Below are 27168 nucleotides of genomic sequence, written 5' to 3'. Positions count from 1 at the left end.
ACCAATATAGTTTACACTATTACACAAGGGTATTTTGGTTACAATAGTTATTATTTTCATAATTTTATTCATATAAATATAATTTTCTTTTAATAGTATATGATTTCGGATAGAATAGACACAAAGGTGGGAGAACTATTGCATGCAGGTGTGATTGATTTCAATATCTTTCACATAGCAAAATCTTTGAGTGTCTCAATTTTGATAGGCCTCGTTGGCTTGTCTTTTATTATTGTTGATTTTATATGATTACCGGTAAAAGAAAAACACTGCATATATCTTGACAAAAACGTTACATAATATACTTGAAATGTAAGACTACATTATTTGATGTATGGCCATGTAATTATAACAATTATTGGACGCAAAAATAATACTCCTATGTTACAATTGTGTTGCCATGTTTGTTTTAGTTTTACTTCTATCTTGTTTCATATACTGTATTTTAGCTAGAAGTGGTCTTGGGTACACCCAAGTGTACCGTACATTTGGGTTGATCCGTACTCACATTCTGATTCGGATCCTGATTCAAAACCGCATCCTGACTCAAATCGTGTAAATGATACTACAAATGACACTACCGGACACTATTCTGTTATACAGATGACACTGCGTATAAATGACACTATAACATTGTAAATGATACTCTGTATAATTGACACTATTCAGAAATATAAATGACACTTTCTGTAATTGACACTGTAAGATTGTAAATGACACTATAATATTTTAAATAACACTAAAAGATTGAAAATGACACTATAATATTTTAATATAATTGAATAGTGTCAATTATAAGTAGTGTCATTTGTATAACTGAATAATGTCATTTACATGATTTGGATAAGAATGCAGGTTTGAATTAACATGCAGGTCAGAATATGGATACGAGTCAATTCGAATGTACGATACACCCAAGTATACAAGAGATTTTGTGTTTTAGCTAATGATTTGAGCTTTCCAACTTGGCAAATGTCTTTTTTCAAACCCCCAGTCAACCCTACAAGGTCAAAAAACTAAAGAAAAAAAAAAGACAGAAGAAAATACTAGATATCATTGTTACACTTACATGAGATGTGTGGGATATATATGTGATCCCTATTTACACAATAAGTTCATTACTCATTCAGTAAATATAAAGTGTTAATGTATAAATATGGTGTTTCTGTATACATGAACAATATTAATAAATCATAAACAATTCGACAATCGAAAAATTGAGATAGAATATGAACGGCATATACAATTTATATAATAAAAATTTTAATTTGTAAATGTTTGATCTTCTTTATTTGATGTGTGAATATTAATATATTAATTACTAATATAATATCCCTTAAAAAAATTACTAATACAACATATATAGTAAGAACACTGTTATATAATTATCAATTGAATATCTGTTGGTTAATTGTGACTTGTGAGTGTCTTTTCAAAGGAAAATGCCATTTTACTTTTATAGTATATGCAACATATAGTAATAGATATATAGATATATTATATTTTGCAATACACATATTATACAAATATAATCTCAATTAGCTATAGGATTATAGCTGTAATTAAGGCCTACGAAAATCTTTGACATACTAACGTACAAAGGTGTGATTCCAATAGATGTGTACAACAGTACTGAAACGAAAATCTTTGTCGTAATTATACACTAATCCCTCATTATTACAATTATGAACAATAATTTACAATCAGGTACCATAATAATTATCATTCAAGGGGCCCAACCACTAGGTACCAAAATCCACATTCGATTTTAATTTGCTTTGAAAACCCAGTAATCTAAACCAACAATGTTATTTGAACAAAATATGTTCGAACATAAAATACTTAAATATTTTTAAAAAATTATTTATTTAAATTTTTTGTTCATAATATAAAAAAATAGTTAGTTTTATTGTTTTCCCTAGTTTTTTTAATAATTTTTTAATATTTTTTTGATCTTTATATTTTTTAACTATAAAATTTATGAAAAAATAATAACAACAATTACAAAATAAACTATAATGTGAAAAAATAATAATGTTACTAAACAAATACTCCCTCCGTCCGCCAAAAGTGTACCACTTTGGCTAGGCACGAGATTTAATAAAATTGGTAATGATTTTGATGTAGTGGAGAAAGGGTCCCACCACTTTATGAGATGTGTGGTTGAAATTGAATTTGGAGTGGTTTTTTTGTAAATAAAGAGTGTTTGTAAGGATAAAATATTAAAGTGGATGGTGGGACCATTTCCAAAAAAGGAAAGTGGTATACTCTTTGCGGACGCCAAATATAGTAAAAATGGTACACTTTTGGCGGACGGAGGGAGTACTACTTTTTTAAGTTTAAACCAAAATTTTCAAATAAATTAATTTTATAAAATGTTTTTAAATAAATTAATAGTAAGTGCTAGTGACAGATAACACGCAACTTGATTGGTAAGACGTTTGTACTCCAATCATCAAAATGAGAAATACAAAATCATTATTGATACTTTATTTAAAAGAGAGATTTTTTTTTGTCTAAAATGTATATATTAGTATGATTCACACTTTACGAGAGATTTAAACTTAATTAAAACATTTGTGTACCCACAAAATATAAAAGACTATTCAATAATATTGATAAACAAATCTATATTTTTCACCACAGCCACACGTACATCGGCACATGTCATTTACCGGCGGTAAATCTCCCGTCTACAGATTCTTCTCTTAATTTAAACAAGCAGACTTTTCACATTCCCACATTCTAAAAAAAACATGTCTGCAAAAAAAATGCATGGGACTGAATTTAAATTTTATATAAAACAATTTTATTTAAACAGCAGAAAACTCAAGTAATAAGCGCAGTGGCAGTGTGAAAAATCCCTCCTTCCTCCGCCACCGCCTCCGCCGCCGGCCAATCTCCATCTCGACGAAGGAGAAATGGGTTGCACGCCGTCCAAACTCGACAACGAGGACACGGTGCGGCGCTGCAAGGACCGCCGCCGCCTCATGAAGGAGGCTGTCTACTCCCGCCACCACCTCGCCGCCGCGCACTCCGATTACTGCCGCTCCCTCCGCATGACCGGCTCCGCCCTCGTCACATTCGCCTCCGGCGAAGCCTTCTCTATTTCCGACCACGCCCCCGCCGTCCTCCGCCGCACTCCCACCACCCCACCTTCTACCCCCCCGCCGCCCCCCATGTCCACCCACCGCCACCACAAACCTCCGCGGCGGCGGAGGCAGCAGCCCATCAAACTACCCCACATTCTCTCCGACTCAAGCTTCACTTCTTCTCCGCCGCCAAATCACAATTTCACCTACAACGCGAGACCCAATTCAACCTACTCGACCACTCCTTCACAGACCTCTTCGATATGGAATTGGGAGCATCTCCACCCCCCGCCCTCGCCGCCGGACTCCGAGTTCTTCGACCAACTCAACCAAAACGGAGCTCCAACCAACCAAAACGACGACGATTCAACCTCTTCCTCCTCCGACGATCATCCCTACGTCGACAACGACGATAAAGCTTCAACCATTACATCCAATTCGAATCAGAATCCATATGGGAAGCAATTCGATGACCTACAATCAAATTACTCTGTTTATTCACGTCGCTCGGAAATCAATCAAACGAGGAAGAGGCGGGAAGCAGGCGGCGAGGAGACAGAGAGAGAGGAAATTGAGTGCAGCGAGTGGGGCGATCACGATCACGATGACTACACCAGCTCGAGCGATGAGGGTGAGGAGGCGGATTTGAAGTCAAGATCCGATTTCGGAGTGAGAAATGAGGATTCAGGGAGTGAGAGAGTGAAGGCGAACTCCAAGTATTCGAGTAAATTGGAGAAGATTTCATCGGAGGATGATGATGGGAAGGAAGGTAGGAATTCGGAGACAAGGATTGTGGTGAGGCACAGGGATTTGGTGGAGATCGTGGCAGCTCTCATGGAGTATTTCGACAAGGCGGCTTCTGCCGGCGAGCAGGTGACGGAGATGCTGGAGGCCGGCCGGGATCAGCTCGATCGAAGCTTCAAGCAGTTGAGAAGTGAGTATTGCTCTGTTTCTCATGTTGCTATGTTGCTATGCTTATGAGTTTGAGTTTTGTTGTGTTGTGTTTCTTTAAGAAAATGATTGTTGAAACTTGAAAGCATTGAATTGTTTAGTGAAATTAGTAAAGTTGAATTTTGACATGGCGTTGCAGAGAGAGTGTATCATTCAAGTGGAGTATTGAGTAACTTGAGCTCAAGCTGGACTTCGAAGCCTCCATTGACTGTTAAATACCGGTTTGAGCCGAGCTCAGTCGAGCTATCCGGTGGTACAAAGAGCTTGTGTTCCACTCTGGAGAGGCTCTTGGCTTGGGAGAAGAAACTGTATCAGGAAGTGAAGGTATATATAAGCTCGAGGCGACACCCTATTGTAGCCAAAACCCTTATATGGAAAGGGCTAATTCAGCCCATTAACTCACACAACCTTCCCATGTTGATGTCTGATTGTTTTGAATTGATATTGATTGAAGTTGGTGGTGTGCTAATCAGGCTCGAGAAGGAGTGAAAATCGAGCATGAGAGAAAGCTGTCGGCACTTCAGGCACAGGAGTACCGCGGTGAGGAAGAAGCCAAGTTGGACAAAACAAAGGCCTCCATTAAGAGGCTGCAGTCTCTAATTGTGGTCACATCTCAGGCTGTTTCAACCACCTCCTTTGCTATCATCGGCCTACGAGACTCTGATCTCATCCCGCAGCTCGTTGAACTCTGCCATGGGTGAGTACTCTCCCACCTTCATTAGACTGTGCAAAGCTCAATCAGTCTAGTATTTTGTTGATATCTTGAACTACTTGACATGGCTGTTGTGTTGTTTGCCTCTTGTTTAATGCCTTGAATGCTTGGCTAGATTAGCCTATATTGCTTTGCTAGAATACTAAAGTAGCATTAGTATTGGAAAGGTGTCTTTTTTATCATCAATTCAATAGCATTGCTTTAGATAAGGCTAAACCTATGTATTTGGTTTCTGTGGTGAATTCTTGAACCAATTTTGCTACAGATTCATGTACATGTGGAGATCGATGAACCGGTTTCACGCCCTCCAGAACGACGTGGTGCAGCAAGTTCAGGGGCTCGTGAACCACGCAGCAAAAGTAGAGTCCACATCCGATCTGCACAGGCAGGCGACGCGTGACCTTGAGTCGGCCGTATCAGCCTGGCATTCCAGTTTCTGCCACCTGATAAAGTTCCAACGGCATTTCATCCGCGCCCTCCACGGCTGGTTCAAACTGACCCTCCTCCCCGTCCACGGCGACCCAGCTAATGGCAACCGGGAGCTCTCCGAGGTCCTTGCCTTCTTTGATGAGTGGAAGCTCGCCCTTGAACGTGTCCCCGACACAGTTGCCTCCGAGGCCATCATAAGCTTCAACAACGTGGTCCATTCCATATACATGAAGCAGACAGAGGAGGTGAAGATCAAGAAGCGAACTGAAACCGCATCAAAGGAGCTCGAGAGGAAGGCCTCCTCCATCAGAAACCTCGAGAAGAAGTACTACCACTCCTACTCTATGGTTGGCATTGGACCTCCGGACACTGGGCCGAACAACGGGGAAGTTCTGGACGCGAGGGACCCACTGGCCGAGAAGAAAGCAGAGCTCGCTACGTACCAGAGGCGAGTGGAGGATGAGATGATCAAACACTCCAAGGCAGTGGAGGTGACCAGAGCAATGACATTGAACAACATCCAGACGGGGCTGCCCGGAGTCTTTCAAGCTATGACGAGCTTCTCTGCTATGATATCCGGAGCTCTCGACTCCGTGTGCACCCGTTCTTACGCCATTTAGTAGCTAGACACTGTCTGTGAGGTTATTCATTCATCTCTCTTTTTGGTGGTTAAGGTTGATGCTGAGGCCGGAATTTTTTTGTCATGGTGGCTCTGTTTTTGATAGTTTTTCCCTTTGAATATCGAAATATTGGTATAAGAATATCTTTGTACAGATAAGTGCTGTAATTCTTGTTGTATCAGATGTTTAAATTTCAGCAATCAATGGTTGGATTTGAAGAATCAGTGGTGCTGTTTTGCAGTGAGAGTTGAAGTTTTAGATTTTTTCTTGTTCTTGCATGAGATGATTTTGTGCTGCATGAACACCAAAGTCTAAAGAAACACTGCTCTTCTGCATTCTGTCAACTCACACACACACACACACACACAAGGTATGGAAATAATGGAACATTGATTAGGATTTCTTTATGGGATCGATCTCATTATAAAATGTTTCAAAAGATTGTGATTATCTCGAAATCCAATGTTAGTTTTCATATTTAGAATATATATAATTATTATTTAGTTTTATTTTATTAGTTAATAAATTAGTATTATTATGATTGATAAATTTCTTGAAATAAAAAATAAGTATAATTAGTCATAATATTATAATAAATCTTATTTTTTATATCTTTTTAAAATATATAACTAGCAGAAAGAACGTACGTTGTACGTTTAATTAATGTTATTTTATTTGATAATTTATTATCATAAAAATTTATTAATTCATTACTTTTGTTAGATAATTTATTGAATGGATATATTTATTTATAAGCCTAATCAATAGCTATAGATATATATCACATAGATTTAGTGTAATATCTAATGAATTAATATATTCTTATAAATACATATAATATATAAAATAAATTTAAAATAAAATATGTAGTAAGAGCAAAATAGGCAATTCACAAGTTGTCCTTAGACTGCTTTAGACTCCTTTTCTATTAGTATATATGGATAGATATAATAACAACTGTAGGATACAATGACGCAAACTAAATTGTTAATATAGCGTGTTGGTCTAATAGTTAATGCCTAAAATGAAAGGTTTTAGATTCAATCTACTATAAAATATTGACGACACTAGCTCCCATTCGTAATTACAATTAAGGTGATGCTAATTCCGATCTTAATCTCTTATTGCATTCGTAGATAAAAACATGAAGCAAGAAAGTATTTAATTTGTAGGATTAGATTAATATATATCCTACAAAAAAGCATCAACCCTTTTATTATCAGCCTTGCTGAGGAACTTCATGCATATGGGCGGCTCCACCCCGGCCAGAGCAAGAATCGAGTTAGGCAGCGCCCACAGCCCATCCCCACAGATCAACCCCGACGCCACCGCCGGCGCCAGCGCATCCGCGGCGGCCCTATCCCGCCTCTGCCACACATACAAGATCAAGCTCCCGACACACATATCCACGGCGAAATACGAGCCCAAGTAGAAGGGGACCGCCATGGCCATCGGCAGCGGCACGAACCTCGCCCCCCTCCCCCCCACCCCATCCCTCACCAGGTTGATCGCCACCGCCGCCGCGAAGAACCCGTAGCACAGGCTGAGGCAGTTGCGCGGCAGCTCCGAGAATCCCCCCACGCCGAGCTTGGCCATCTCGTAGTAGATGACGGCGAAGGGCGCCGGGTACTCGCCGCCGGGGTCGCCGAGGGGGAAGGCGGCGTAGAACACCCAGAAGACGCAGGGCGCCACCACGCAGCCCATGGCGGTGCCGGCGGCCTGGCTGGCGAACATGGACCGCGGCGAGGCGAGCGTCATGTAGCCCGTCTTGAAGTCCTGCATGAGGTCGGACGCGGTGGAGACGATGTTCATCATGACGCCGCACGCGGCCAGCCCCGCCAGGGCGCCGCCGTGGGATTGGGACGCCCCCGCCCACGCGCCCACCGTGAAGATGGCCAGCTTGCCGTAGGCGGAGGCCAGGGACCAGTCGGTGAGGCCGGCGCCGAAGGCGTTGCAGAAGGCGAGGGCGGGGGCGGAGACGTAGATGACGGCGGCGTGGTACCACCTCAGGTGGGGGAAGATGTGGGGGAGCGTCGCCGTGGAGACGGCGGCGATGGCGACGTAGCCGCCGACGGCGAGGGAGGTCGGGATTTGGTCCTTGAGGAAGACGGCGGTGCGGCGCTCGTCATCGGAGGAGAGGGGGTTCTTGGCGCCGGTGGGGAGCTGAGGGTTTCTCCTCTGTATGATCATGGCGGTCATGCCGGCGATGGTCTGGCTCAGGACTTTGCCGAAGTTGTAGAGCCCATCTCCCAGAATCAGAGCTATGGCAATGAAAACCTGTTGGCTCATATAGTCATAGTTTAGAATTCACTCTTATTCTTTTAAATTGTTACGCTCAGAGAAAGGAAAATCACACTCATGCTCTAGGCTTCTAGGTGACTCGAACGTCCAATCTATTAGTTAGAGAAAAAAGCATTTACCAACAGATTGTGCTTCATCATCTATAGTTTAGAAATTCACATTAACTTTTCGAGGGAAAAATTCACATTAACTTAATTTTAATAAATTATAGTCAAATTTCAAAAATTCGAAGCAAAAATGCCTCTAGAGTAAATATGGACAAAATTGTAGATATATACTAATACGAATTGTTCCAACAATCACTGGTACGAATTTGTACCTGATGTATTGTATATTTATATTCGAAAGACAGTTGTACGAAGTTAAAATAGAGACATTTAAGCTAAAAGTTATTAAAATTAAGTTGGTGGCTAATATTTGATTTCTACTATTCATATTGTACATTTTCGTACCATTAACACATATTTTTAGGGGTATTTACTTTTGATGATTAGTCTTCATAAATAAAAATAATAAGACTAATCTCTTGTTTACTTAGATGGATTGGAACATTGGGATATTCCAAACCCTTGACTATTTCAATAGTTTCTTCTAGTTTTGCTTGGTTTACACTATCTCATTGAAATGTGGAATTGAAGAAATCATAATTTAAAAAAAAAAAAAAAAAATTCTTAATTATACATTTTATCAATAATGCAAAGTAAACGTATATGGATGCACCTGATAGCCTTTGAGGGCTTGGATGTCGGAAGGATCGAGATCGGCGGAGTACCAATGGCCTTTTCTTGTTTGGATGAGAGGCCACATGATGCCCCAAGAAAGAATTCCACCAATTAGAAGGGATATATTGACTATATGGGGACAAATCATGCCCACTCCAATGTAAGTAGCTGAGAAATCGAAGTAGAACCTGCAGTGAATTAACATAATTAGCTAGTGTTAATTGCAGTTGAATGTTTCAAGAAACAGAAAATCTCGATGGAGTCTAATTAACTTGTGTTGCAGTGCTTGGAGTCCAAACGTAGGGAACTTTTGGAATCCACAATCGTTGCCAGCAGTGAAGAACCATTGGAAGAAACTCCACATGAAGCTCAAGGAGAAGAATTTCCCCAGTTCCCTCACCTGTTTCCTGCACACCAAAACATATAGATATGAACACGAGTGGAACATGAATTAAACACAAATTAATTAAAAAAAAAAAAAGAATACTTTGCTAGTTTGGCTCCTTGAGGGGTGTGGAAGCTATTGATGAGATGAGCTGTAGCAGTGCCACTAGGGTATGTCAATTTGAAGTCGATGATCATCATCTGCATGCACCACAAAGATTATACAATTATCGTTCAAGATTAGCCTAGACTAGATAAAAATAAAAAGAAGTAAAAATCACGTATATTAATTGTCAATCCTACATAGTAAACGCCCTCTAACGATTGAAAAGTTCACCTTTCGGAGAGGGACGAGAGAGAAGAGGCCGAGGAAGCTGACGACGAAGAGGAAACCGATCATCCACCCTAGCTTCGGATTCTTGTAATCCGACGAGCTAGGTTCCGATTGATGCACGATAAGTTCACTCATTGCAAACAGATAGCTCCCAAACCCTCCTATATGAGTAGTGATCCAGTGAGAATATTATCTTTCGTAAGAATGAAAAATAACGAAAAGTCAACCTTCTTGCAATGCACAAATAGCCGTAATTCAATTAACTGTTAAAAAAATTTCGCCCCATCCAGAATTCCAACCTAAGTTTGATTAGTTATTCGTGCATTACAAGCAGCTTAATTACCACTGTAGGCAATGCCGGAGGCTGCAACGACGCAGGTCTGAATGACTGTGTTTTCCTGGCGCGTGAAGGGCTGGCTCGAGAGGCCGAGGGTGTCGAGCAGCTTGGTGGAGATCTTGACGAAGAAGAAGCCCAAGAGGCCGGCTGCGACGTTCAAGGAAGGGATGATTCCGGTGGTGAGGTTGAGCTTCATCACTATGAAGGAGAACATGATCGACAAAAGGAAGCTGACGGCGAATGCCCTCACTGTCAGCTGCTGCCTCCATGGCACCACCTTCTCCTTCTTCTCGAATATCTGCTCCACTGTCAGCTCTTCCTCCTCTCTTCTTCTTCTTCGTCTACGACTTCGACTGCGTTGTCTTCGTTTGGCCTCTCCATGAATGTTGTAGCAAAGTTTGGAATGATTTCTTTTATATATGCATCTTAATTAACGACTGTTTGATTGATCGTTATGTACTAGAAAAATATTGTCCAACTTTTTTTGTACGTTTGAGAGCATGGAGATGCCGACGGATAAGTTAGTAAAATTATCACGGACAGATTGCTGCTTCATTTGATTCTGACATCTACTATTTCTTCATCCTATCATTTCAGCTTACGATAGAAAAATGGTCTTTGAGATTCAATAACTGATGTTGATCATATCTTGATGAACTATGTTCTTGGTTGACATATACCAGCATACAAAGAATTCTTGATGAAAGCTATTGCAAATGGCCTAGGGTACCAAAATCTGAGGGGCCCAAATTTCAAAAATAGTCTTGTTAAGTAAGGGTGAATATCACTGAAAACCTCTGAACTATACTCACTTTATCAAAAATACCTTGAAACTTTCGAAATGTTCTCTAAACCCTCAAACTATCAAGTTTTTATCAAATATATTATGCATCTATTTTTCGGTTACCAGAAACGTGATGTCACAATGTAATTTATATTCTATTTTTTAAAAAAATAACATGAAAAAAACGACTTCGTTTCGCACCATATCATTTTTAAAAATTCACTCTGAAATTTAAAATTCACGATAATAATCTAGAATTATGGATAAACACGATAGAATATGGTACGAAATGATGTTGTTTTTGCCATTGCATTTAAAAAATAGAATATAAATTATGTTGTGGCATCCGGCGAGCCACATCACGTTTTTAATGACTGGAAAATAGATGCTGGATATATTTGATAAAAACCTGATAGTTTGAGGGTTTAGAGAACATTTTAAAAGTTTCAGGATATTTTTAATAAAGCAAGTATACTTCAGGGATTTTCATGATATTTACCCCATTGAAGTGACCCGGGTTCGATCCCTCTTGGGAGCGAATTGAAGATTGGAGATATAAGGTGAATTTGGTGAATGGAGAGATAAGGTGGTTCTTGGAGTGGATGGAGAACTAACTACTAACATCTAACATGACTTTGCCCGATCAAAAAAAAAAAAAAAAAAAAAAAAAGTATGATCTAATATTTGATTATTTAAAATTTATTCGAAAAAATATTATTTATATTTGATTTTGAAGTGCAAGTGTAATAAATGTGTTACCATAAATAATAAAGTCAATTAGTGAAATTCTCAAGTATGTTAAATTTTTTTATAATGTTTCTATTGCATATAACATATTGTTAACTAGCATACCAATTTTATGCATGAAAAATGAGGTATTAGAAACACTTGAATTGAAGATATTATTGATGATTTTGTGTTTCAAAGTGCTAGAAGTTCTAAATTGTTTCAATAACTATTTGATCATTATTTTGTAGTTTATGGCATTTTATAAATTAAAATTATGCAGTTTATGACATAATTATAAAAGACGATCATGTATTATGTGTAGTGACAACAAAAATCTTAAAGTTCATTTTTCAAGGGACCCATTTTTTCGTTTTCGCATTGGGCCTTCAATTTAGTTCATCTATTATCAACTCAAAAAAAAAATCATCTATTATCTTCTAATGTGATGACACCTTTTAAAGGTTTAGGATTTTTTTGATGTTTATAGTATATAAAAAAATACACTCTAATATTGAAAAATCTTAAATGCTTAAAACCGCCACATATCCTTCATTTATGTATGCAATAGAGGATCTTAAATGCAAATTTATGGCCATAAGTGATTGGAAATACAGTTAGCCCTTATTTTCTACATTATTGATACTTTGGAAAATAATGCCATCGCTTAAAAATGTAAGTAGAATTAGGTAGGTACCTTTTTTTATATTAAATGAAATGAAAATGGTTAATTCATCACATTAATTCGGAACAAGAAACAACTTGAAAAATGTGGGCACAATAAACTGATTTCATAGACCTCCTTTCTGTAAAGAAGAAATAAATTTGAGTTGTGCATGCCTGACTACATCAGCATAAACAATAAAAAATAAAATAAAATAAAATAAAATAAAAGAATCCAAAGTGGATCTTTTAATAGGCAACTGACTCATTGTAGTATTACATTACATGCTGAGATTCCTGATCCAATTTCTAGTGGTAAAAATGCATCAAAACAAGAGCTCAAGTAATCACAGCAAACTACAACTAATGGTGGTGACAAAATACATAAACAACCATATATGCCTGCCCTAAGCTAAAAGAACTCGAAATCCAGAAATTTACCACCAGATTTCATGTCTGCCCCTACAACTCTTTTGCTCCCACTGCCCAAACTACTAGCCAGGTCCACTTGCCCCAACTTTGCAGGAAACTCGGCCTCAACGGGCCTAGGCACCTCGGGTGGCGTGCTGCACCGTATCAGAGCCCAATTCACGCCTTCGAAGAACTGCGTGCTGCTTTATCTCAGTGGCTCCTCTCTTCACTCCTAGCCGGTTCTGTGGCTCCTTAACAAGTAGTCCACGGATGAGGTCCCGGCTAGCATAGCTCGTTGCAGGCGAGTCAGGAAACTTCAGCTGTTGCCCCACTACATTGAACAGTGTTGCGCGGTTTCCTGACCCCTTGAACGGGGTCTTGCCATAGAGTAGTTCGTATAAGAAGATACCGAATGTCCACCAATCCACTGCGCTGCCATGACCTTCGCCTTTGATTATTTCAGGAGCTAAGTATTCGTGGGTGCCAACGAATGACATGGACCGTGCTGCAGTGGGTTCGGCAACTAGCTCAGGTAGGGTACCGCCGGATAGCATCCCAGCTTCTGTTCTGGACTTTCCGGATTTTTTCTTGCTTTTTTGAGGGAAAAGTCGAGGAAGGAAGCATGTTGGTTGAATGCATGCGGATGTTGGCTCAATGCACGCCGGCTGCACACAGAATCCAGATCCTCGGTCTGAATTCAACGCAGAATTTCTAATTAGGGTCGGGGAAACAGCGCATCTAAGGGAGAGGTCGAAATCCGAAAGCATAATGTGGCCGTCATCACGAACCAGAACGTTTTCTGGTTTCATGTCCCTGTATACTACTCCCAGCATGTGAAGGTATTCTAAAGCCAATAGAACTTCCGCTGCGTAAAACCTGATTCCATTGTGCAAACCATTATGAAAAGGAAAAATATGAATACAAGATTTCTATAATGATTCATGATGCAGATAATAGAGAGGGTGACTAAATATTATTAAGCTCCAATGAGCACCATTAGGCTTCATCAGATGTGTATACTATATCAGCAATTTAACACAACCGGCAAGTAATATGTAGAGAATTGCTAATTTCATTTTTATCAACACAACCTCAAAAGTTCATTAGAAGCACCAGAATCAGAGCCATGATTTTAATACACAACTGTGTGCATCAAAGGTAGCAGCAGGCTCTGCATTACCTATCAAGAAAATTATACACTAAGCAAGAAGATCTATGTATATTGTGTAACAAAAATATGAGTACTGTGATTTGCTAGAGAAGAAAAGACCTAGCAGTTATCAAGTACTCTGTCCATGGCCATAACAAAAAATATGAGCCAAAGCTCACAAATTAAGCCATGAAAGAACTTTGTTGGCTGCTTAAATGAGGGAGAGCTCTCACATTCAAAGAAATTTAATAATCAAAAGGAGGTATGTCGAGCTAGGAGTTTAAGATAAAGTCTTGGCTGTGGTATTAAAAGAACAAGCTTACAAAACAAAGTGCACACCTTGTGGCATATTCTGAAAAATGTTTTCCCGGTTGTCGCTGCCTCAGGGTGTGCAGGTCTCCTCCAGGACAATATTCCATGACCAAGCAACAAAATCTGTCGGTCTCAAAATGAGTATACAGCGTTGGTAAGAACGGATGGTCTAGCAGCTGCAATATCTCTCTTTCAGTCTGTGCCCTGTTCAACTTGTTCCTGCTAGCAAGGGATGCCTTATCCATTACCTTCATTGCAAAGAAACACCGAGTTGAACTCAGCTCGGAGAGATACACGCTCCCAATATCCCCACAACCAAGTCTTCTCAGTAACTTGAAATGACTCATGCCTAAGATGCCATCACGTGCTCGAACATGAAGTATGGCCTTCCATCGGGGATCGTTTCCTTTATGAGGCTTGTTTGCGCTGCCAGTGATGTTACTCCAGTTGCTGTCATCACTAAGGACCGCTGCTATCACTAGCTCGGCTGAGGCTGGTTTTCGTACTCTCAAGAGAATCCCCTGGAATGCTCCCTTTTGTGCTTTCATAGTTTCTGTCGACACTGATCATGCCATCACTCACTATCCCATCACTTCGATACGTGCTGGCGCAGCTATTCGCGATGCTCATTGCCCTAGCAACGCCAACACTGTCAATGCTGCTGAGTGGACTCACGTTCCCACTTGGAGGCAATGAAGCATCCCAAATGCACTCCTTTTCCTCAGATTCTGGGAGAGGACTCGCTTCAGTGTTTTGTGAGGGACGAGAAGTGGCAAATGGGGACGAGATGGAAGGCTACTATGTCGTTAGGCTCTTCAACCAAGCTCTTAGGCAGGTGACAGTAACGGCGGGCACTGCTTGATGCTTGGTGGTACACGGAGTGCGAGATCTTCCAGATAAGGGCCCCTTCTTTGAAAAGCTTTTAGCTAAACACTTTCCATCACTGTTGTTTCGGCCGATTGGCATATACACCGGCCTCATCATGTCCATGTCAACCGGTTCAGGGGGATGACTCACGCCATGAAATGATGTCGACCCAGGTTCTTCAAATGAATCATCGCTGACTTTGAAGGAAAGAACATCAGGCATCAGCTCTTCATCATCCTCCTCCTCCTGTAGAAAGCTCTTACCTTTCCATGCCTGTGCAGGAACACGGGAATCCAACTCTTGAGGGTCTCGCATTCTGGATGGTTTCCTAATCTCTTCCTTCAATAAAGTCGGGAGGGCGTTCCTGACTTTATTAGCAACAGGCAATTGCCTGGGAACTGAATGCAACTCAGGGATCCTTTCCATATTAAACCACCATGTATCATCAGAAGTATCTCCCTTAACTAGATTAGGTTAGGTCACTGTAATTCAAACAAGGAAATATGTATTACAACCACAGTTCATCAACACTTCAGTTAAAACTTTAACATAAAAGGAACAACTTAACCAAAAACTCATGAAATTAAAAAATTGATGAAAAAAGGCATTCCATTTCAGCAGAACTTCAATCAAATCAATAACATATATGGATCACATTAACCTAAAAGACTACTGAAACTAATAAAGTGAAGAACAAGAGATTCCTGCAGCATTCACACAAAAAAGCACATAACTTTCAAAAGACTGCTCTTCTGTAACTCCTAAAACATAAAAATTAAAATAGCAAATCACAGAGTTCAACAACTTCACGTTTTCAAGCATATTTCTGAGGAAAAGCAAACATAATAAATCTTAAAAGGAGAGAGACAAACAAGAAAGTTCATAACCTGAGAGAAAATGAGACTTCAGCTGCATAGAGCTAATGTTGGGCTCACATAACAATCAACTAATTGTTTAATTATCATTGAAGAAACCCAAAAATAAAAAGGCGAATGTTTCACAAAAAACGATTGAAAAGACAAATTCTCAAAATACCCACATCATGAAATGACAAAGCTTCCAAAACACCATCCATCTAATTATAGATGGAAAAATGCAAAGCTTCAAAACCCACCTCAAATTAGCAAAATGTCGCCATTTCTCTTCGCATTACCTTCTTACCTTATAAAAAAAAAAAAAAAAACCACTCAAGAATGTTCTGCTATACGTTTACATATCCAAGCATCTATTAGGCATAGAATTAGAGGGGGAGGGGGAAAAAGCAAGACGACAAGAAGAATTACTTTTACTTATATTCCACGCAACAAACCAACAAATCAGACGCAAAAAATGACATTTAAAAAAAAAAAGAAAAAAAAAAAGGCACGCTGAGCAGATTTTGTTGATGCCATAGCTCAATAGATATAGCATCTGTAGAGTCGGCAGAAAATCAAAAGAAGCATTACACTATTTGCAGGTGAAAATGGGAGGGGCGATAAGTGAAGCAGAAGCAATATCCAAAACCACGCAATAATTTACCTCTGCGACACAGACAAAAATACTACTACAATTCTTTCTTGTTGGATCAGGAAAAGGGCAGCAACAGTGAGCTTGAGCGACAGAGGGAATTGGCGGAAAGAAGAGGGGGAAAAGAGATGGGAATGGAGAGGCTGTCCTGTTCAAAGATTGGAGCAGCAGAAAAAAAGAAGAGTATTTCTCTAAACGGGCTGCCCTTTTCTTGTGAGAGGAGTGTGAAAGAGTGGCATGAAAACCGAAAAAAAATGTGCAGCGTGGAAGAGTGATTGGTGGTAGCGGTAGCTTTTTGCCTTTTTTATTGTAATGTTAATTTTAATTTTTAGTTTCTGTATTCTTTTTTTGGGGGTTTGGGCGCTTTAAGTCATGTGTTCACTGTGATGACTGCTGAACAAGGAAGACGAAGAGGGCGGGTGTGCGAAAGGACGATTCTGCCCTTTTACTATGATTTTAGATGAGATTTTATTATTATTAAGTCTTTATTACATTAATTTATTCAGATTTTGGTAATTATTCACATGTGCATGATTGTTCGGTCATTTAAGCTCATTTAATTATTTTAGTATTTCAATTATTTTAGGTGGGGTAGTATTTCTTTTAATTGGGAATTAATCTTGAGTCTTGGGTTGTGCTCCCTATACATATATACTAAAAAAGGTTATGTAGTAAATAAACTTTGCCTTTTTAATTGAATATAGATGATTGTTTCAAAAAAAAAATGAATATAGATGATTGCATGTAGTTGAAATGGTCGCCAATTTTGAATGAAGTCATTTTACATGCTCCTCAATGATTTTTTCTTTTAAGTTTTCGCGTTAATACATGTTCATTACAAAAAGATCTTGAATATATGATGTCAATCAATGTTACTATTTAGTCAGTATTCATGCTCCTCAATGATTTTCTCTTTTAAGTTTTCGCCTTAATACATGTTCATTACAAAAAAATCTTGAATATATGATGTCAATCAATGTCACTATTTAGTTCGATACACGTGCAATTCATATTGATGAAGTTATGCCTCTACCCAAAGCGCGATTGACTTGCATGAAAAAAATTTCTCATCACAAAATAGAAAAGAATATTACACCCGAATAATGCCTAAAACATATGGCTTTTACATAATACATATCAAAGTTCTTACATTTCAGTATTCGAGCAATTCAAATCCTTTTGTTATCATTGAGCTTGTTACATTTTCAGTTTATATTCATTTTTCCTTTGATTATATTGAGAGTTTACATGAGATCATTTCGTAAAGTGTGGACATATGAAGTTTTCACCATGTTTTTTACTCACAAAGTTTTTATATCCTCTTGTTATAATTATATTGAATTTATTTTTATTGCGGCTAAAATTAACCACGGAGCACAATGAAATAGCAAATTACCACTCCAAGTAGCTTCATAAAACTTCAAAAATGAAAAACTGGTCCAATTAAAAGATTTTCAAAAAAATTACAATAATCCTAAAAACCTTCATCGATAATATTATTGTTAGGCATATAATAATACATATTAATATAATATAATGATATATTACTATAATTCTTTATCTCATCGACAATGGTTTACTAGTGAGTTGCTGGGTAGGCATGATTAATAAATATCTTAAATTCAAATCACATAATATATTACATTATATAAATTGTTGAGTGCATGTTTCCCCCTCTTATAAATAATATGCCAAATTCTCCCATATCTAAATAATATAAATTGTAGAGTATTTTTTATATAATTAATCATATTTGGGTCTAAACATGTTAGTATTATTTTAATAAGGTTACTTATTATCTCAAAAGAAAAAAGCACACACACACATAATAGATCATGATAGCTTAATAACAACATTTAATAAATTATGTAGCACCCTTCATATTGTTGATTTTTGTTTATTTGTGGTGAATAATTAACTAAAAAAAACGAGCACTCATGACTCGGGAAAATGAAGGTGGAGGTCAATTTAGTAAATAGGGAGGATTGGCGGGGAAGTAGGGAGTGGCAATAGCAAAAAGTAGGGGTGGAGAGTGGGGACCACATGGCGACCGTTGCTGGCCCAGAGAGGGCCCACCTCTGCCTCCTCTTTGGGGGGAACACGTCTTTTCAGAGGGGCTACGCCACAAGCCACGGCTGCTCCGCCTCCGTCACGTCCCTCCACTACCCCCCTATTTTCTATTTTTCCTTCTACTTTTTAATGAAAATAATTTTTATTCTAAATTACTACTCCCTCCGTCCCAATTTTTGGTATTCAGTTGAGAACGGCACGAGTTTTAATAAAGTGATTAATGTGTTATGAGTGGAATAAGGGTCCCATATTTTATGTGAGAGTTAAAATAATTAAAGTGGAGTAAGGGCCCGCCTATTTTTACTAAAAATAGAAATGGATACCAAAATGTGGGACATCCAAAAAAGGAAAGTTGGATACTAAAAGCTGGGACGGAGGGAGTACTATTATCCATTTAATAAAACTATCCCCCCTTAAAAAAAATACTACCCTCAATTATTAATAATTACAACAAAAGTATATAAATCATCCAAAAGCTAAACGAAAATATTTGTTGTTTGATTTCCAATGATGAGTTCATGATCTTTCCATCGACTTCTAACATTAAATTTTATTTAGCTTTTTAAAAAAAAATGGCATGGCATATTTGTTACAAATAATAATAATAAGGTGTCGAGTTTTTTGATAGTGTCGAATGATTCGTTAAAAATAGAATAACGAAATATTTTTATTCATTCAAATAGTTTGCGTGTTGTAATTATAAATAACTCGAATCTTTTTATTAATTTTCAAATAAATTGTGTGTTTTAATACAATCACCATAATTTAGAATATTTTTATTTAATAGTTTAAGATATAATTTTTTTTTCAGTGTCATTGAAATATAACAAGCTTGGTTAATGCTTATGTTATTTTAACCGGGATCCCAAAAATATGTATGAATATATATAAGATATAGCCAATGTTACTAGATATTATATTAAAATTAGGGCACTTACATATACATTTCTAATTATCATAATCGTTTTTCTGTTAGTAAAATAAACGTTGAAGATAGCAATTATAAGTTTTATAAATACGTCAATGAGCCTAGCTCAAGTAGCTAGTAAAGTTGGGGTACTCAAATACTCTTCTTTGTGAGAAGTCTTGAGGTCAATCTTATCTGCATGCGGTCTAATTTTTTCAATTCTATGTGAATAGTAATTTTGCCTACGTGTAATTTTCAACTTAAGAAATCATTATTCAGCCGATCACACACAATAAGAGTACAATCTCAAAACACAATACTAGATGAATTTTATTCATCATAAATTTATTTAATATAGCATTATATAAACTACAAACAATATATATATAAGGATTAAATAAATAAAATCCCTACATAAGAGCTAGGAAATCAATATAAATCATTGATCTTTGTATGACTTGAGATTGTTATGAATAAATGCATTATTATGCATTGTTATCACATATAAAATGCATTATTACAAAAGTGTATTATTCAATGTGAAAATCAATCATAAGTATCCATTTAGTCAAGATATATGTACAGGTAAAATTAAGTGAGAATGTATCTTTTTGTACCAAAGTATAAAATATTGAAAATTTTTTACACTCATTTATAAGAGTATAAGTTTTTCATACCAAAATCAATAAAAAATTAAAATACCCCTAAATAAAGGTATATCTTTTTGGTTCAAAACACGATCATGTAGCCACCATGTGCAGCCATCGTGTACACGTATATATACCTCTAATTGTAAACACAATGACTCAAATCACAAACGTGTAGCCATCGTGTAAAGCTATCGTATGCACAATTACGTACCCTAATTGTGCACACGGTGGCAAGACACGGTTGTGTAACTACCGTGTGCAAGCCGTAACTTATACTCTTTTATTTCTTTTAACTTGTTAATATATAGTAAGGGTAATGTAGTAATTGAATACATTTTGATACAAAAATTTTATACTCTTATAAATGGATGTAAAAAACTTCTACATTTTATTATGTGGTATTTAAAAAGATTTCCCCTTAAAATTTAGAGTTAATATATAAAACTATCAACTTTCATATTGTAAAGATTAAAATTGTCCACTAAGATAAAAAACTTAAAAACTATCCACTTTTTTATTGAAAAGACAGAAATACCCTCCTTTAAATATGCATCTTTCTCTCTCCAGTATGCATCTTTCTCTCTCCACTCTGTTTCTCTCTCTTTTTCTCTCTCTCGTCTGCCTTCCCTGCGCGCCGCCCGTCCGCCTTGCCGTCGCCACTTAATCTCCGGCAACGCCGCACAACCACCACCACCGCGACGCCTCTTTCTATCTCTCTATCTCTCTATTCTGACTTGGAGTTGTCGGATTCAACTTGTGGAGAGCGCAGCCGCAGTTGCAGTGGTAGATCTCCGGCAATCGCAGCGGCAACGCCGCACAGCCACCATCGATCGTCGTCGATCGCCGGAGATCTGGAGTGGTATTACTGTCGATCGCCGTCTCCGTTAGGGCTGAGCAATTATCGATCCCTAGAGTTCCAATTTTGACCGATGATCCTAACCCTAATTCCTCTTTCACGGCGCAGTAAACCGCCGCCTCGACCGATTCACCGGGCTTCATCTTCTCCGACAGCGGGCGGCTGCGGTGCCTCGACCGTGTGAACAGGAGGGACAGAATCGGCGAGAGAGGTCTCGCCCTCGACGATCTCCAGCCACAGATTGTGGACATTTTTTGTGCCCTGCTTGACGCCCCACGATCCGAAGAGGTCGGCAGCGAGGCGCGGCCACAGCCAATCGGAGAGCATCTGCGGCGTGGCGAACGGCGGCTGGCGGCGGGGGCTCGTGAAGGGGGAGGACAATTTGGAGAATCTGCAGGGGTACAACGGGAAAGAGAGTTTGTTGTTGTTGTTGGGGAAAAGAGCAGGAAATTGGGGAATTTGTGGAAGAAGATGATATGTGAATTAGTTTAGCTTGATGAATGAGAAATAGATGTGAAAAAACAGAGGAAATTTATTTCGCTCAATTGATGGTAGATTGAGTTGTTGTATTTTGGTGTTGTACACCAATTTGATTGAGCTGTATAATTATTTTTTTAATGTTCTTAAATTCACAACCAAATTTATGAATTTACAATTTAATGTTCTTGAATTCACGACCACATTTATGAATTCACAACTAGATTTAAGAATTCACAACCAGGTCGATGAATTCACAACTTAATGTTCTTGAATTCACAACTAGCTCGATGAATTCACAACTTAATATTCTTGAATTTACAACCAAATCTATAAATTCACAATCAAAATAAATTACAGTTTTAATTGTGAATTCAAACTTTAAAAACTCAAACTCACAACTACTTGAATTCGCAACCAAAATAAATTCTAGTTGTGAATTAAATTCATGTTGTGAATTCGACTGATTGTGAATTCACAACCAACATAAATCTGGTTGTGAATTAAATTTTGGTTGTGAATTCGTTTGTTGTGAATTCACAACCAAAAAATTATAGTTGTGAATTAAATTTTGGTTGTGAATTCGACTAGTTGTGAATTCACAAACAAAAAATTCTGGTTGTGAATTGCGGGATTTTTTAAAGGGGTGATGTAAAGTGGCCATTTTTTTAATTTTTAATGTGAAGGGTATTTTGGTAACAGTGGACATTTTTTATGTTTTTTATTTTAGTGAACATTTTTTATCTTTAAAATATGAAAGTGGCCATTTTAAAAATCCACTCTAAAATTTATTCCTAATTCCAACACTAAGAATAGATCCTTCCACAAATCATTAATATATACTTGATTTGCCCACGATAAATTTGTCACAATTTTCTTTTTGATTCGTCCAAAAATTTGCCACTAGTAGTAGTGTTCATACATCTTCACTCAAATTTAAAGTGAGATTTTCATTTCATTTACAACTTTCTCCATACTTTATTAAAATTTGTATCATTCAAAATGTGATAAATATTTTATGTACGGATGGAGTATATATATACCCATGTATTGAGTGGACGCATAAGGGTAGTCACCATAATTAAAACGAATATTCTCCTTTTGTCTTTCTTTTATGTTTTATCATGGCATTACAACTCATGAAATACTGTGCATTTTGTAATTTAAATAACAGAGACAAAGATATGTCGAGTCGAGGCCACTTATGCTAGATATATATCCATATTCGCACTACACGTACAAAATTATTATTACTTGACTGCTTATTGTTTTTATTTGGCCCTACATATATAATTTTAGCAAGTAAAAATAAATAAAATTAAAAGTACATTCAAAACAAACCTTATTACAGTATAAATAAAATTACGTATACTTTATTTATAAGTCAAATGGAGCATCATAGCCAATCATCTTTATTTAACTTCTTCTTTTTTGGAAAATGACACTCTTCCTTCTTGAATCTTTGATTCACCCCATCAATTAATTAAATTTGTATGTGGTTGCAGCTTATATTATTCATTCGAGGAAGGGCCTGGCACAAGCCAACTGCAATGATTAATTGTTCAATAAATTATTGAAATAGTGCATTTATAGCTGAGATAATTTTATAATATATTTTTTGATTAAAAATTTAATTATGGGCCAATGTTTATGTACGTTAGCAATAATGAAACCAAAAATACACAATTAATTACAGTAAGGATAAAGAATCAAAACATAAAAATGCAACTGACCCATGGGTAACAAAGTTAGATTTGGTGTTTGTAGTATTCAACTATTCATCTACACCATTTTGGTGCAAAATTTTGATTAGTGGAACAATTTGGTGCATGAGTTTTTTTTTTTTTTTAATAAAAAAATTCCAACTCAAAAGGGTTTACTCTACCTATTGTTTACAAATTATTGTCTCTAGAAAACAGGGGGGCCCGATTTTGGCATTTATACTATTTCTAATTAATTATCATTAATTTGCTAAGAAAAAACACTAGCTTCTACAAGTCTATATTTTATTCTACCAAAAACAAAAACTACAATCACTTTATTTTGTAAAACAACGACTAGAATAATGCCGGAGTACAAACTTAACTACTCACTTCATCTATAAAAAAACGGCAAAAGTTTGAATAAAATGTGAACGGAGTTATTAGTAAAGTGAAGATACCACTTTAAATATTACTGGAGTTATGTAAACCTTATTGCTATTAGTGAAAGTGACAAATTTATTTTGAACGGAGGAGTATTTTATAATATCAACAAATGTTTCGACAATATATTATTTTACATTGAGGTGAAATGGCACACGAGTTTATTGTCACACTTACTATTGTCATATTTTAGACATGTTTTGTCAATCGTGTCATGCTACGGAGAGCATGTGGAGTAACATTTTTGTCTTTTTTTTTTCGTTCCATCCCAATTGAGTATAACTAACAAAAACGAAATAAAAATATAGGGTAGAATAAAAACAATGGAAAAGGACTAGGAAAAAAAAAAAGGTAAAAATGTTGAAAGAAGGAAAAAGACGTGAGAGAATGCATGCTGATTTACAAAGAGAGACTGATATATGACACACAACACAACACTCTGTCGCTGGTCGGAATTTCTACGTTTATTGTTTCACGACAAAACCCTTTCTACTTATAATTAATCAACCTTTACCGAAAATCAATTTTATTGATGCACTTATGAATATATAATTAAGGGGTTATTGCTAGAAAATACATATACTTTGTCAATTTTCTTGTTTATATCATGACTTTATAATTTGGCTAGAAAATACATCAATTTTCAATTTAATTGCAATTATAACATGACTTTATAGTCTGGCCAGAAAATACACCAAATTTCAATTTATTCTCAATTATAACATGACCTTATTTAGATTATTTTTCATCATAGATGTATTAATATTTATTGTATTTATATTAAATTTTTATGTATCAAATATTTTTAATTGATTGATTAATTTTTATAAAAATTAAGTTAAATGATTAATTATTTCATAATATATATATATATACATATATATATATATGTATTTTTAAGCCATCAATATAATATCTTATTATATATATATATATATAAATTTGATTTTAATATTCTATTATATATATATATATATATATATGTATTTTTATTTAAATTGTGAAATTATAAAATATTAGGACCAATTAAAAAAATTACGTACTATATAATAGAAACTATGTAAAAAAGTAAATAATATTATATATTATTTACATATAGATGTATATTTATCAAACTATGTTGAAAAGAAAATTAAAAATATTTAATGTATTAAACTTGATATTATTATACTAAATTAATTACAAGGTCATGTTATAATTGAGAATAAATTGAAACTTGGTGTATTTTTTGGCCAAACTATAAAGTCATGTTATAATTGCAATTAAATTGAAAATTGATGTATTTTCTGGCAATAACCCTTATAATTAAACTATAAGTTATCGAACTTTAGCTAAATTGTGGCTTTGCACATTGTACGAAGATTCTACTTGAAAAACATGTAATTTTAATTGATTCTGATTTTGCAACGAGAGCCATATTTGTCATCCAAGTTCATTGATAACTTACAGTATTGTATAAGAAAAATTTTAGATTGTTTTCGAGCAATCATGTCAGCATTAATTTGGGGATAAATCAATGTCGATTATAAAATTCAGAATAAAACATACTCTTTCCGTCCCGTGAAAAAGTGATAGATTACTTTATTGCACATAAAATATAGAGAATGTATAAAACGGTTAAAAGTTGTAGGGCCTACATTTTTTATGGATTAAATTTTGTCAAACAATTATAATGAGACAACCTAAAATAGAATATAAGTTGCTCTTCTTAATGGGACACATGGAGTATTGATTTACAAACATTTTTTTTTTTTTGGGATGTGCTTAAATTATAAAATTTAGCTAAAGTATAATAATTCACAAGCTATTATATATTTCATATTTTTATAGTGTGATGGCTATAAAATGAGTAGTGATACTCATCGGTTGTGGTTCGAATAGAAAATTGAACATACAAAGGAATAAAATTGATAAATTGAGCTTCAATTTTTATATACTTTTAGATCTGATCAGACCCAACATTATAACTTTTCACTTTATTTATCTGTTATAAAAAAATAATGAAATTTGAAAATTTAATACTCATGTTTGTAATTTATAAAATATAATAGAAAACACAAAAAAATATTACTCCAATATTTATATAAATCATATATCAGCAATACTCACGATTAAATTAATTAATGTTCATACATTATTTATGTATAACACATCTCTTCTCTATCTATTTATTATAATATCATAATAAAGTAGTGCATAGAAGCCCTAACTGATTTGTGGTGTATACCACCAAATGGATCCACATTCAAACCTAATCCATATGCAAGTCCAACTCTAGATCAGAAAAAAACAAAAAGAAATTAAAGTAGCAATAAAAAAAGAACAATTTCAATTGTGGTGATGAAGCTTTTTACTATTAATGGCCACAAAGTGTTAAAAAAAAAAGAAGTTGTCATGTGTGGGACTCCAATCCCATGAAAGCTTGAAACTAAGTGATAAAAATGATTAGCCAAATATTTTAAACCATTTAAAACCCAGATTTCAATAAATAAATTTCGTGGGCCTATTGACCTCTTTTTGCTTTATGAAAAGCGAAGGTTTGAAAGTTTGAGTTGGGAGTATTGGAATTAGGGAAAGGGTTGGGCCATTCAAAGTTGCATTCTTTCTTTATGTGATTCCTTTCTCACTTGGGAATACACAATCCAAGTATTCATCCTAAATCATTTTACATCTCATTATTTATTTCATCAAATACATAAAAAAAAAAAAAGAAAAAAAAAACTGTGTGTGATGATCGTCTCATTGCAAGATGGATCAAAGACCAAGAATCAAACTCGTATCAATGGAAAATTTATAGTTTTACTGATATTTATAATTACAAGTATGCTATTGAATATGAATTAACATTCGAATATTAACGTGTCACTCAGGAGTTGATCTCTATTGGGTTGCAAGCTCAAAATTTTGTCTTATGCTCCCTCTGTCCACGAAAGAACTTTCTATCTTTCCTTTTTGGGACGTTCATAAAAGAACTTCCTACCTATTTTTGAATTATACCCCACCACTTATAATCTTCTTACTTTTCACTTTTCACAACTCTCAATATTAATTATAACACATTTTCACCACTCTCAATTAGGGATGTCAATGCAGCCCGAAACCCGTGGGTCGACCCGAATAACCCGACAAAATTAGAGGGTTAGGGTTGAAAAATTGCAACCCGAAAAAACCTCCAGCCCGATTAGCCTGCACCCGACTAACCCGGAACCCGATAGGGCTAGCCCGAAAACTCGATGGGCTGGCCCGGTGGGCTGACGGAATTGTGACTGATGCATCCAGTTACAACTTCTGCTATGTTTAGATCTATGATATTTGCTTAAATATATATATGTAGCTTCATTAAAAAAAGTGAAATTAATTAGTTAGAATATATATGTGTGTGTGTGTGTGTGCAATCTCATTAAAAAAAATGAAATTAATTACGAATTTTTTGTAGAAATTGATTATTAGTATCTCATTAGTTAGAAATTAATTATTAGTATCTCATTTTAAAGTGATACCAATTTTTTTTTTTTTTCTGTCAATGAGACGTGAATGGCAAATCCACTAATTATTCAGTAATAATCCAGATTGATTCTAGTGCATTGATACATCTTAAATTTTACTATCTCATTTTAATATAATTTTGTTTATGTAATCTTGAATATCTTATATTTTTGCATTTCATGCTTTACTATATAATTTATATCTTTAATATCTATGTATATTTTATACATTATACATTAGATCATTAGGAATAATAAAATACAAATGATAATTTTAT

At 36.0% G+C, this 27168-nt stretch overlaps 2 protein-coding genes and 1 pseudogene across 2 annotated transcripts; 1 reads left to right on the top strand and 2 right to left on the bottom strand.

The window, feature by feature from the left end:
• The first annotated feature begins 2745 nt into the window (after positions 1-2745).
• LOC131020595 (nitrate regulatory gene2 protein-like) lies at positions 2746-6025 on the top strand. The gene is made up of 4 exons (XM_057949509.1): positions 2746-4026; positions 4183-4367; positions 4517-4740; positions 5021-6025. Exons 1-4 carry the CDS (start codon positions 2922-2924, stop codon positions 5802-5804), a joined length of 2298 nt encoding a protein of 765 aa, XP_057805492.1. The 5' UTR covers positions 2746-2921; the 3' UTR covers positions 5805-6025.
• Positions 6026-6883: 858 nt separating this feature from the next.
• On the bottom strand, positions 6884-10291 carry LOC131020596 (probable metal-nicotianamine transporter YSL8). The gene is made up of 6 exons (XM_057949510.1): positions 9889-10291; positions 9549-9706; positions 9315-9412; positions 9100-9234; positions 8826-9015; positions 6884-8081 (listed from the first exon to the last, which is right to left on the bottom strand). The coding sequence occupies exons 1-6, from the start codon at positions 10094-10096 to the stop codon at positions 6996-6998; spliced, it is 1875 nt and encodes a 624-aa protein (XP_057805493.1). The 5' UTR covers positions 10097-10291; the 3' UTR covers positions 6884-6995.
• A 1980-nt stretch (positions 10292-12271) lies between these two features.
• LOC131020594 (serine/threonine-protein kinase D6PKL1-like) lies at positions 12272-16686 on the bottom strand (annotated as a pseudogene).
• Between the last annotated feature and the right edge of the window lie 10482 nt (positions 16687-27168).

The sequence above is a fragment of the Salvia miltiorrhiza genome, chromosome 4 (genome assembly GCF_028751815.1).
Source record: "Salvia miltiorrhiza cultivar Shanhuang (shh) chromosome 4, IMPLAD_Smil_shh, whole genome shotgun sequence".
Taxonomy (NCBI): domain Eukaryota; kingdom Viridiplantae; phylum Streptophyta; class Magnoliopsida; order Lamiales; family Lamiaceae; genus Salvia; species Salvia miltiorrhiza.
Note: the sequence above shows the minus strand (reverse complement) of the source record. Positions and strands in the feature narration are given on the sequence as shown.